This window comes from Miscanthus floridulus, chromosome 9 (assembly GCF_019320115.1).
Source record: "Miscanthus floridulus cultivar M001 chromosome 9, ASM1932011v1, whole genome shotgun sequence".
Classification (NCBI taxonomy): domain Eukaryota; kingdom Viridiplantae; phylum Streptophyta; class Magnoliopsida; order Poales; family Poaceae; genus Miscanthus; species Miscanthus floridulus.
In genome coordinates, this window is record NC_089588.1 from 38,366,705 (window position 1) to 38,378,824 (window position 12,120).

Genomic DNA, 12,120 nt, shown 5'->3' on the forward strand with positions numbered 1-12,120 from the left:
AAGGTGATAATAAAGAGGACTACTCAATAGTATATTTCTAACCTAGATATGGTCATATTTATTTATATGTATCAAGATTACAAAACATACCACTAAAGTATGCAGACATTAATATAGGTAAGGACAAACCAGCCATTTATTATATCATTGTCCATGCCTCTATATAAATACTACCATCTAAGGAGCCTATCAAGGACCACATTCTAGTAGAAGCACATTTGCAAGTAGTTCTTCCCTCAAATCATGGCAGCCTTCAGACATGGCACAATGGGGAATGTGTGCCTTATAGTTGCTCTTTGTATTTGTCATGATTATACAATCAACATCATTTCCCACAACAGGTACATACATACTTTTTGATACGCAATATATTGAGTTGACAAAATACACTAACCAGTAATTTGCAGATGATGTATGCTGTGATGTGCTACGACAACGATGTGTTCCTAGAAATTGTAATATCCACCTATGTCGAGTGTGGTACGGAGAACACCAATTCAAATATGCCTTTTGCAAGAGGACTCCTCCTTTTCCTGACCATTGTTGCTACCAAATAAGTGCTCTATCACCAAGCGCCTAAGTCCAAGACCCTAGAAGCCTAGGGGTTCTACTTAAATAATAATATTTTCCATTACTGTTTTCTTGTTTCAACAATATCAATTAAATAAAGATGTATTTGGCTAATTTGCTCTTGTATGTAATGTGGCCCATTTACTTGAAGGAAATGCAACAAAGATGTTCTAACTATATAACCATTACAACATGACTATATAATCGCATTAATATATAGGGTTATTTTCCTCACGGTACCTAATCCATGACATGACGTCCTTGTGAAAAAACTATTGTCATACATGATGTGTCAACACCTTCTATAGCAAAACAATAGAATATCATAGATTTGGTGAAGACCACATTTTCATGGAAAACAATTATGATGCTCGCAATCTTCATAGAAAATGTCATAATAATGCATAAGGCTTCGACACATGGACGATAACGTGGCATAGATGACATGGCAAGTGACTTGTTAGATGATGTGGCACGTATGTCGTAACAAAATTGATTGTCATAAGTTACCTTGCCCCATATGGCATGAGATTATTTTTTTCATCCTACATATTTGGGCTGAGACCATGTAAAGCCCAATTGGTTTGGGTCGAGCTGATTGCAGCCCATTTCTTGTTAGACCCATTTTGTTTCTCAGATTGTTGACCATGCACATTAGTCACTATTGGATTCTTATCACGGATTTAGACTTGCAGAGCAAAGTAAAGATGAGTCCATACAACTTTAACTTGAAGAAATAGAACAAGTTATAAGCACACCGAAAGAACCAAATCTAGCAAAAATGTAAGACACAAATTTTAACAGGAAATGACTTTATGATCTTAGAAAGATCTTTGAAGATATCCGGCTTTAATACAAAGTTGTGCGGCCGTCCTAATAAAAAAAAAAGAAAAAGAAAAAAAAAAGGTGATGCGACCTTGCTGTACCGTGTACCACGGAGCCGCCAATCCTAGCTTGGGAACAACCACCTCATCCGTCCGCGCGTGCGCGCTGACACAAAAGTCCCTCTCCCTCCCCTCAAAACCCCCGCCGCGGCGTTCCCCCTCGGCATCTCCGGCATCCGTTCGCCATGAACGATGCTGCGATCATCTCCCGACTCGGCCTCGCCACCTCCGGGTCGGGGGCCGGGTCCCGCGTGGACTGCCGGCCGCCGACGCCGGCGGTGGGTTTCACGGCGGGGCCGAGGGCGCGCTCAGTTGCGGTCGCCGCCGCCGCCTCCTCTTCTCCGGCGACCGGCGGCGTGGCGCCGGTGCTGCCCCGTTCGAATCACTCGTAAGATCTCCGTATCTCTCTTTGAACTTCGTGTGGAATCTTGTTCGCGGGACTAAGGGGAGGACGCAGGAGCATTCTCCAATCGGGGTTTTTTCCCCTTTCAATTGATGTAATGTGTCGTTGTATTGCGCGGATGGGACTATGTCGTTTGTGAAGAATTTAGCAGAGCTAGCTTTGTAGACTGCTAGAAGCCAGATTATTGTGGATCTTGGCGAGATTTGCCAGATGGATTGTGCTGACCAGGTTGTTATGTTGAAATCTTGCATTGCCGTCCCTAACAAAAACGGAATTTTGGTAGTGCTTTACATGATTATACAGGGCACATGAATTGTTAAGGAAAATAGTTTCAGAGATCATCATCTTTTAGTAATTCTGGAAGGGGCAACACATTTTGGTGTTGATCATTAGTGCAGTGGGGGTATCAAAGGCATCGGTTACATTATGATGATCATATTAATATGAAAATTAAAAATCCTTGTACCTTTGGTCTGGTATTGTTTAAGAAAATAAACAAATCAATATGCTACTGTTTTCGTTATTGTGCCATATGGCATATAATGTAATTTGATGGTCTTGCTACTAGTATATGATTTAGATTCACAGAGTAAGTTCAAACACTAAAGAAATGAATTGGGTTTTAGATAATATAACCAACAAAAAGCTAGATTTTTATTCACATGACAAATGGAATAGACGGATGATTGCATTTTGTGAGAGTAAAGCATGAACTTATGCTGTGGGATCTATGTTTTTCATTCTCTTTCCAAATTGTTAGTTATATTGCAAATATGGGTTTGAGTCATGATTGTTTCTTTTCTTTTCTTTTTTTAACTTATCACTATTCTTTAATGAAATGACCCGCAGCTCTCTGCACTGATTGTGAAAATAAAACTCAATTGCTGATGTAAAACTCTAGAATGTTGTAGTGGGATCAATAGTGCAAAGCAAAGGCATGTATAATACAAAAATGCTAATTCAAATGGTTGGTAAGATACATTATGGCGTGGCACATTTTTATACCTTAGGAAAAACATGGATAATCTGCCAAAATAATGAATGCTTCTACTTTCTACACTTTATTGTTGATATACTTTACCAATTGGCACCAATGGTCCTATTGGAAAACATGTAGCAACCAGTTCTTGCTTTAGTTTGTACGTATCTTTATGTTGGAAAAAGTGTAATATTTTCACTCATAAAAAGAAGCTTTCAGGATCAATAGTGAACTCATGAAACATGTTTATTTTCACTCAAATAAACAATGAGTAATCTTCCATGTTTATTGAATTTTTGCTAAAGCGATGTAAACTGTAATACAACTTAAACCTCTATTTTTCTTCTCAAGTTCAGTTTGATCAATATCAATTGAAAAAACTATTCTCTGTTATATGCTATTTTAGTTCTTTTCTTCCAGGAACCTAGGGAACAACTAAACAGCGAAGTAGCATGCTTAAACTGTAAGTGTTGTAGATAGTTCGATCCTGTGGCAAAGTGCTATTAAGCATATACAACTAATTATTTATTATTAACAACGTCTACTGCAGTTTCTCACTGATGTGCCTTGATGAACTTTCCTTAATTTGTAGGGTTATAAAGCGTCACACGCTATCAATTTTTGTTGGTGATGAAAGTGGGATGATCAATCGAATTGCTGGGGTTTTTGCTAGAAGAGGATATAACATCGAGTCATTGGCTGTTGGGTTGAACAAGGATAAAGCATTATTTACAATAGTAGTGTCAGGAACAGACAAAATATTGAACCAGGTTGTAGAGCAACTAAACAAACTTGTTAATGTCATAAAGGTTAGTCATTTTCCTGTACCATTTGACTTATGGAATGATTGATAACTAATATGCCGTGAAACTCATTGCTTGTTGGTCTGTCCTTATTCTGTTCAATAGTGTATCTTGTACTCATAGCTTAATATTTGGATTAATAAACAGGTTGATGACTTATCAATGGAACCACAAGTTGAAAGAGAACTTATGCTTATAAAAGTAAATGCAGAGCGAGAAAAGCTACCTGAGGTACAAACATACACATCTTTCAAAATGTATCTGTTGGCCCGATTGGATCTCAGACTCAGATCTGGAACTATCAGAGGGCAGCTTGGCCCTTGGCCGCTAGGATTGAATGGAAATGCAATGACTTGTTTTTACAATGACACTCCCTTGCCCTTTATAGGCAAAGGGGATTTCCACTTGCTACAACATATTCTAACCGCTAAAGTGGATGCTGAGCATATTGCTAACATTAGGCTTGGAAGCCAAGGAAAGTAAAAGGTGTAGGAAAAGTAAGATACAAGTGCTTTAGCACTAGGCTTATCTATCAGTCTCCCTCTAAGCCTTGTGCCAAGCACTGGAGGTGATCTGCTGTAGCCCAATCCTCTCTCTCATCTCCTGGAACTGACTTCCCCATCGACTTGGTGAGAATGTCAGCTAGCTGATCAGTAGTGGCAATGTGGCTGGCCTTGATGCTTCCGCCCTCCAAGCAATCTCTGATGAAGTGGTACTTGATGCAGATGTGCTTGCTTCTTTCATGGAAGACAGGGTTCTTGGCCAGAGCTATAGCAGACTTGCTGTCCATCTTCAGCTCAACCACATCCACCTTCCTGTCAAGGAGCTCTGCCAGCATCCTTGACAGCCACAGCGCCTGTGTTGCGGCAGTGGTGGTGACGATGTACTCCGCTTCATAGCTTCAGAGGGCCACCACCTTCTGCTTGAGGGATTGCCAGCTGACCAAGCAATCACCGAGGAAGAATATAGTCCCGGTTGTGCTCTTGCTGGTATCCACATCGCCGGCGAGGTCGCTGTCGCAGTAGCCGACGAACTGCGCCGTGTTGGGGGCCCTTCCGTAGTGAAGACCGTAGTCGAGGGTGCCCGCCACGTAGCGTAGGATTTGCTTGACGGCCTGCAGATGCTCCATCGTTGGCCGCTCCATGAACCGGCTTATGTACCCGACGGCGAACGTGATGTCCGGCCGGGTATGGACCAAGTAGCGCAAGCTCTCGATCAGCCGCCGGTAATGGGTTGGATCGACCTCCTCCGCCGTGCTCTCTCGACTCAGTTTGAACTTCTCCATCGGGGTGTGGGCCAGATTGCAGCCTGTCATGCCGCCGAGCTCAAGGATGCGCTTGGTGTAGTGGGCTTGGCGGCGGGCGATCCCGCTGGCGTCCTGGCGCACTTCGACGCCGAGGTAGAAGCAGAGGAGGCCGAGGGCACTCATGTCGAACGCCTTCTTCATCTACACCTTGAACACCTCCACCTTCTGCCCTTCAGCGCCGGTGATGATGAGGTCGTCGACGTTGACGCTGACTAGTAGAACGTTGCATCCACTGCCCCGTCGGTACACCGCCGCCTCATGCGCGCTCTGTTTGAAGCCCAGCTTCTTGAGTGTGGCGTCGAGCTTCGCGTTCTAGGCGCGCGGTGCCTGGCGTAGGCCATAGAGTGCCTTGCGTAGGCAGTACACCTTCCCCTCTTCTCCGGCGACGGCGTAGCCAGGTGGCTGGCGCACGTAGACATCCTCCTTGAGGTCGCCGTTGAGGAAGGCGGACTTCACGTCCATGTGGTGGACTTGCCACCCCTCTTGAGCCGCCAGCTCGAGGAGGACACGGACTGACTCCATACGCGCCACGGGGGCTAAGGCGTCGTCGTAGTTGATCCCATCCTGCTGGATGAAGCCGCGTGCTACCAGCCGCGTCTTGTGCTTGATCACCGTGCCCAGCTCATCCTTCTTGAGCTTGAACACCCACTTTAGGGTGATAGGGCGGTGGCCGTCAGGCAGTTTTGCTCGATGGACTTGAGCTCTTGCTCCATTGCCGCCCGCCACGCCGGATCACCCTGCGCCTCAGCAAAAGTGGTCGGCTCACCGGCGTGCGTCAGATGAAGCTGGGCGAAGAGCCTCTCGGGCTGGTCCGGTGAAAACTGGTCGCCGAAGATGCTTGCCACCATGCGGTATCATAGAGGCTCATTGTCGTGTCGTAGTAGGCGTCTAGGCGGTCTTCATCGTCCTCTAGCGGCGTGGCGTACTCGACCTCCGTCTGCCCTACGTGCGCTGGTGTCGCAGCGGGCGAGGTAGAAGACGCCGAGGAGGTCGGCTGGTACGCTGGAGAAATCAGCTGCAATGCTGTAGAGGTCGGAGAGGTCGGCTGCGGTGCAGGAGAGGTCGGAGCTGCTGCCTATGGACTACCGACCACCGCCGATGGGATGCCGAGTTCCCCCGGATTTGGTGACGGCGAACGAGGCGGAGTTGGTGAAGAGGTCGGTGCTAGTGATGAAGACCAATACGTCGATGAAGATGCACCTTGTGCTTCCTCAACACCTCCAGCCCACGCGTACTCGACGGTGAAGTTGCGAAACGTGGTCGCCGACCCGTCATCCATCGCCTTGTCCCATGCCCAGCCGCGTCCTTCATCAAACACAACGTCGCGCGCCACGCGCACGCGCCGTGTCGCCGGGTCGAGCAAGCGGTAGGCCTTGGCCCCCTCTGCGTAGACGATGAAGACCCCCGGCGAGCTGCGATCGTCGGCAGGTTCAGCTCTTGACGAAGGCAAGGCAGCTGAAGACGCGCAGGTAGCTGACCGCCGGCTTGCGACCGTGCCAGGCCTCATACGACGTCTTGCCGTCGAGCGCACTGGTCGGAGAGCGGTTGAGCAGGTGTACGACGGTCATAACGGCCTCTCCCCAGTAGACCGCTGGCATGCTGTTCTGCTTGAGGAGCGCGCGCGCTACTGCCACCACCGTCTGATTGCGGCACTCGACCACGCCGTTCGGCTGCGGTGAGTAGGGCGCGGAGTAGTGGCATAATCCCCTCGTCGGCGCAGTACGCCGCGAACTCAGCTGCCGTGAATTCACCGCCGTTGTCCGTGCGGAGCACACGGAGCTTGCGGCCTCACTCCTTCTCCGTGGCTGCCTGGTGGCGCTTGATGGCGTCCGCAGCTGCCGCCTTAGAATCGAGCAGCACGGCCCACATATAGAGGGTGGCGTTGTCGACAAGCAGTAGGAAGTAGCGCCAACCTCTAGGAGTGGCCGGTGACACTGGTGCGCAGAGGTCGCCGTGGACCAGCTCGAGCTGCTCGGTGGCGCGGTAGGAGGCTTCAGCTTGGTCACCACATAGGTGTTGCAGAGCTGCTCGACGTGGTCGACGCAGGGCATGCCGCGGACCATCTCCTTGCTGAGCTGCTTCAGGGCTTCGAAGTGAAGGTGCCCGAAGCACTCGTGCCAGCGCCACGCTTCATCAGCTTGGCGCGCAGCAAGACAGAGGGGGTGCGCCACCTATACATGGTGCACATAAAGGCGGTTGCTTCCGTGGTTCACCTTGGCGAGAAGACGGCGGCCTCTATCCCAGATGCGCATCACACCGTCCTCAATCTCCACCCGCGAGCCGTTCTCGTCCAGCTGCCCGACGCTGATGATGGAGTTCTTCAAGGCTGGGATGTAGTACACCCCGGTGAGAAGACGACGCTCCCCCGTCTTGGCCTTGAAGATGACCGAGCCGACGCCCTTAATCTCGACGGCGGAGGCATCACCGAACTTGACGGAGCCCTTCACGCGGGAGTCCAGGTCGGAGAAGAACTTGCGCCGACCAGTCATGTGGTGCGTCGCACCGGTGTCGAGGTACCAGCCGTCGATCTTGTCATCGGCGGCACCTTTGCCGTGGAAGGCATGGGCGTGTGGTTCGTCGAGGTGGAGCTCGGCGGAGCCAGCTGACCTGGAAAGGGGAAAGCTTGGACCTTTCACCCCCTCCCCTGTGTCTTGCTGCAGCTCGACGCATCCATGCGCCAGGAACAGGGTAGCATCCTGCTCCTTTGCTTGCGCAACGTGAGCCTGCCCACTGCGTCGTGGAGGAGGGCGGCAGTCCTTGGCCTAGTGGCCAGTCCTACCACAGTTGTTGCAGGTGTCATCCCGGGTGGCCTTGCACTCGCCAGCGGCGCCGCCATCCGCCCCGCAGACCTGGCCCCGGGGTCCCTTCTCCTTCTTGTCGCCGCGTGGACATCGGCGGCGCTCCTTGGAGTCGGACGAGCCGGATCCTTCCTCCTTCTTGTCGAAGGCGCGCCACTGCTTCATCGTGTACAGTAGCTTGCCTCTGGCGGCACCCTGCTCGGAGTCCAGCGCCTGCTCGCGGTCTTGCACCACCTTGAGCCTTCCGGTGACGTCCTCGATGGTGAACTGCTCGAAGTCGAGGAGCGTCTCGATCAAATTGACGATCTGCGCGTACCTCTTCGGCATGCAGCGGAGGAATTTCTCCACTGCGCGCTCCCCCTTGAAGTCGGTGTCGCCGTTGCGCGCCATCTGCTCCATCAGATTGGTAAGACGAAGGGCAAAGTCCTCGACTTGCTCACCAGGCTGAAAGGCGGGGCCTTCCCACTCCCCTCGGAGGCGCTGTAACGTCGCTCGGCGCACACGATCTTCGCCGAAGCGTGCCGCGGCGATTGATTCCCACGTCAGCTTTGCCGTAGCCTTGTTAGCGAGGGAGGCGCCGAGCTCGGTGGGGACGGTGGCGCACAACGCCTCCAGCGCCCGGCGATCGTCGTCGTAGTTGACGCCGCCGACGTGAACCGCTTCCCACAACCGTTGGGCCTGCAACTTGACCTTCATCAGCAAGCTCCACTTGTGGTAGTTAGACTTGGTGAGCATCAGCCACGACGTTCCTGCTCCGGAGTCGCAGTAGACCGTCTGCACCACCGGGGAGCGGCCACGCCGACCACGCCGCCGCTCTAGTGACGGCGACTGGCGGCGGCGCCCGACCGGGCAACGTGATCCTCTGGCTGGCTTTGGCTCCCGCTCCATCCCGGCGCGCAGTGCTGTTGCCAGGCCGTCTCGGCCACCGCCGCAGCCGCTGCCTCTGCGGCAGCAAGGCGCGTCGCCCGATCGTCGGCTCTGTCACCCGCGGCGGCGCGCACTCTCGCGATGTGACTGGCGGTGGACATGGCGCTCGCTCACTCAAGAACCCTGTCTGCTCCAACCAGATTGTTGGTCCGATTGGATCTCCGATTTAGATCTGGAACTAACAGAGGGCAGCTTGGCCCTTGGCCGCTTGGATTGAATGGAAATGCAATGGCTTGTTTTTACAATGACACTCGCTTGCCCTTTATAGGTAAAGGGGCCTCCCACTTGTTACAGCATATTCTAACTACTAAAGTGGATGCTGAGCATATTCGTAACACTAGGCTTAGAAGCCAAGGAAAGTAAAAAGTGTAGGAAAAGTAAGATACAAGTGCTTTAGCACTAGGCTTATCTATCAGTATCTGCACTTGCCATGTAACTCTAAAACTGAACATTAAATGTTGATCATTTTTTTGTATAGAGAAATATGAAAATTGACAACAGGGACATTACAGATCAGGTCTGTGGACCTGTCACTACTAAACTTTGTTGTTTGGCTGACATCTCTAGTTGTGAATGCAGATAATGGGTTTGGTTCGCATTTTCAAAGCAGAAGTGGTTGATCTTTCAGACCATACACTAACTATTGAGGTAATATCTTTGGTGTGTCTTGACTCAGAGATTACTCATGTTGTCCTTCTTATGGTTCTTTGTGGTTATGTTAAAGGTAACTGGAGATCCTGGAAAGATGGTTGCAATACAGAAGACTCTGAGCAAATATGGGATCAGAGAAATTGCTAGAACTGGCAAGGTCATTCTTGTTCAGAAAATAGTGAAAGTATATCGTGATCTTGTTCTTTACTAGACCTAATGAACATTTGTCTTTTAGATAGCTTTGCGCCGTGAAAGAATGGGAGAAACTGCTCCGTTTTGGAGGTTCTCTGCAGCTTCTTATCCTGATCTCGAAATGGCAATACCTTCAAATTTCGGGCAAAACACTGGTGTGAGGGCAGTCGATCAGAATCCAGATGAATCTTCAGGGGTAAGAAACCACAATTGTGATCTGACAATGACTTATGTATGATGTGTGCTTTAGCTTCTCGTCACGGTTACGATGTTTTTCAACTGATATTTGCCTAGTTTTATGCTTCCTATTGATTAGCTTCATGTGGACAATTGGTTCATCTCGTTGAATTGGTTTTAGTTGGTGTTCTTTCTGTTGAATTGGGTACTAAGTAGTAAGTACGACTCCATTTGTCTTTCTGAGGAAATTTCTTATTGCTATTGATAGTTTAGTAACATTAGTCCCTCCAATGTGAACCTTGTATGTGTGCACATGCACATGTTGTCATTTATATATTTTCCTATTTGCACATATCTGACATTGCAGTCAAATAGCACGAATGCATTACTTAATTTGTTTTTTGGACTCTTTAAGTATTTTGGCAGTATCATTAGTTACTAGAGTAAGAAAATACTCGCACATTCTTTTTCTTATTGTTGTCATGTTTTCTGGAATACTTTTTATCATCCTCACACTGTTAGTTTGAATTTTGAATGAGTTTTTTATATGTGCTTCTCTGCTTCTACCCAGGGTGATGTTTATCCAGTGGAATCTTATGAAAGCTTCTCATCAAGTCAAATTCTGGATGCTCATTGGGGTGTTATGACTGATGGTGATGTACGGTCTTGTGTTCTATTAACTTTGAACTGTTTGGTGCTAGCTAGAGATGATCTACATCTATAGTTGTACTCATTTCACTATTGTCTTGTTAAAAGTTAAAAGACATGACCGCATGAGTACCCTGAATCCAAATTTGAGACTAGATATATAACTAAATTATGGTTCACAGTGAAGAATCGAAAATACAATTACTGCAACTAAATTTAACTATTTATAAACTAAACTAGCAATTTCTTATTGCTTCAGCCAACAGGGTTTTGTTCACATACTCTATCAATTCTTGTGAATGATGTCCCTGGAGTTCTCAATGTTGTAACAGGTGTTTTCTCCAGAAGGGGCTACAATATTCAGGTTGTACAAATCAATTTAGTATTTTATGCTCCCTTTATTTTGGTAATTGCATAATCCAGTCCTTGCTAAACAGTAACCATCACTTTCCCAGAGTCTTGCTGTTGGTCCAGCTGCAAAAGAAGGAACTTCTCACATCACTACTGTTGTTCCCGGAACTGATGAATCCATTGCCAAGCTAGTACATCAACTGTACAAGCTCATTGATGTTCATGAGGTAAAAATTAACATTGCAGTTTGCATGATTGTTATAGAAGTCATGCTGAAAGTCATTTTGGTTTCTCAGGTCCAGGATTTTACTCACTTACCATTTGTTGGAAGAGAGTTAATGATCATAAAGGTTGCTGCAAATGCTACAGCTCGAAGGGATGTCTTAGATATTGCTCAGATTTTTGAGGCACAAAAAGTTGACATATCAGACCACACGATTACACTACTGGTAACTATTATTGAAAGAATGTTTACTGGCACTTACCTCATGTAGCACTCTAATATCCTTCCAAAATTATGACAATTTAATCTACTTGTATAAAATCCTTGGGACAGTAGAAACACCATATGGTTTATCATTGACTTCATCATGTAGTTATGATCCTACCATGAAGTGACATAGTATATTTATGTTAAAAGGTAAAATAAGGTCAGCTACTGAAATTTTTATCAACTGTCCATTGTAGTTGTAGAAGACTGATTCAAAATTTTTATATATATTTTTTGGCTTGACCAATGATTTTCCCCTTTGTTTTTGATTAATACGCATTCATACTTGTACCAATTTCCTTAATCAATAATGTTTCCTTGGCGCCATGACTAGTGAGCAATAACCTTGTTGGCATATGCAGCTCACCGGAGATATTGACAGAATGGTTAGATTGCAGAAGATGCTGGAGCAATATGGTATCTGTGAGGTTTGTATTGACCATTGAGCTTCTAATTCACATTCATGTCTACCATTAGCCCATTACATGCATGACCCATGAGCAAAATTGTCCGAGCTTTCTATGTCTGGTGGACTGGATCCAATGCTAAAGTGATGAGATGCTTGATGCATGTGCAGGTTGCACGGACAGGACGGGTGGCTCTGCTCCGTGAGTCTGGAGTTGACTCCAAATACCTCCGTGGGTTTTCCCTCCCTCTGTAATTCTCCATTTTGCAGATCGACATAACACTCCACGATTCAGATCGCACGGCCATTTTTTGACTTATTTAGCATGGAAGTGGAGGAATCATTCAAAAATCCTAGGGTGAGAACTGTGGACAATATATTGTCTGGGTTGCTACGTGCTAATGCTGTTAAGCTTCTTGCTTATGCAAGTATCACGCAGCACATGGGGAGAAACCATATCCGGGGTCCAATATTTTCATTACACAGGTTGTATACGTATCCTAGTTGAAGGAAAGGCAAGATATATTCAGAGAAA

General features: G+C 47.5%; 1 protein-coding gene across 1 annotated transcript; it reads left to right on the forward strand.

Annotated features, from left to right (window-relative positions):
- The first annotated feature begins 1,546 nt into the window (after positions 1-1,546).
- Positions 1,547-12,120, forward strand: LOC136481766 (acetolactate synthase small subunit 1, chloroplastic-like). Its single transcript, XM_066479065.1, has 12 exons — positions 1,547-1,842; positions 3,429-3,645; positions 3,787-3,870; positions 9,250-9,318; positions 9,395-9,478; positions 9,557-9,709; positions 10,262-10,348; positions 10,598-10,702; positions 10,794-10,916; positions 10,986-11,138; positions 11,542-11,607; positions 11,757-12,120. Exons 1-12 carry the CDS (start codon positions 1,640-1,642, stop codon positions 11,838-11,840), a joined length of 1,428 nt encoding a protein of 475 aa, XP_066335162.1. The 5' UTR covers positions 1,547-1,639; the 3' UTR covers positions 11,841-12,120.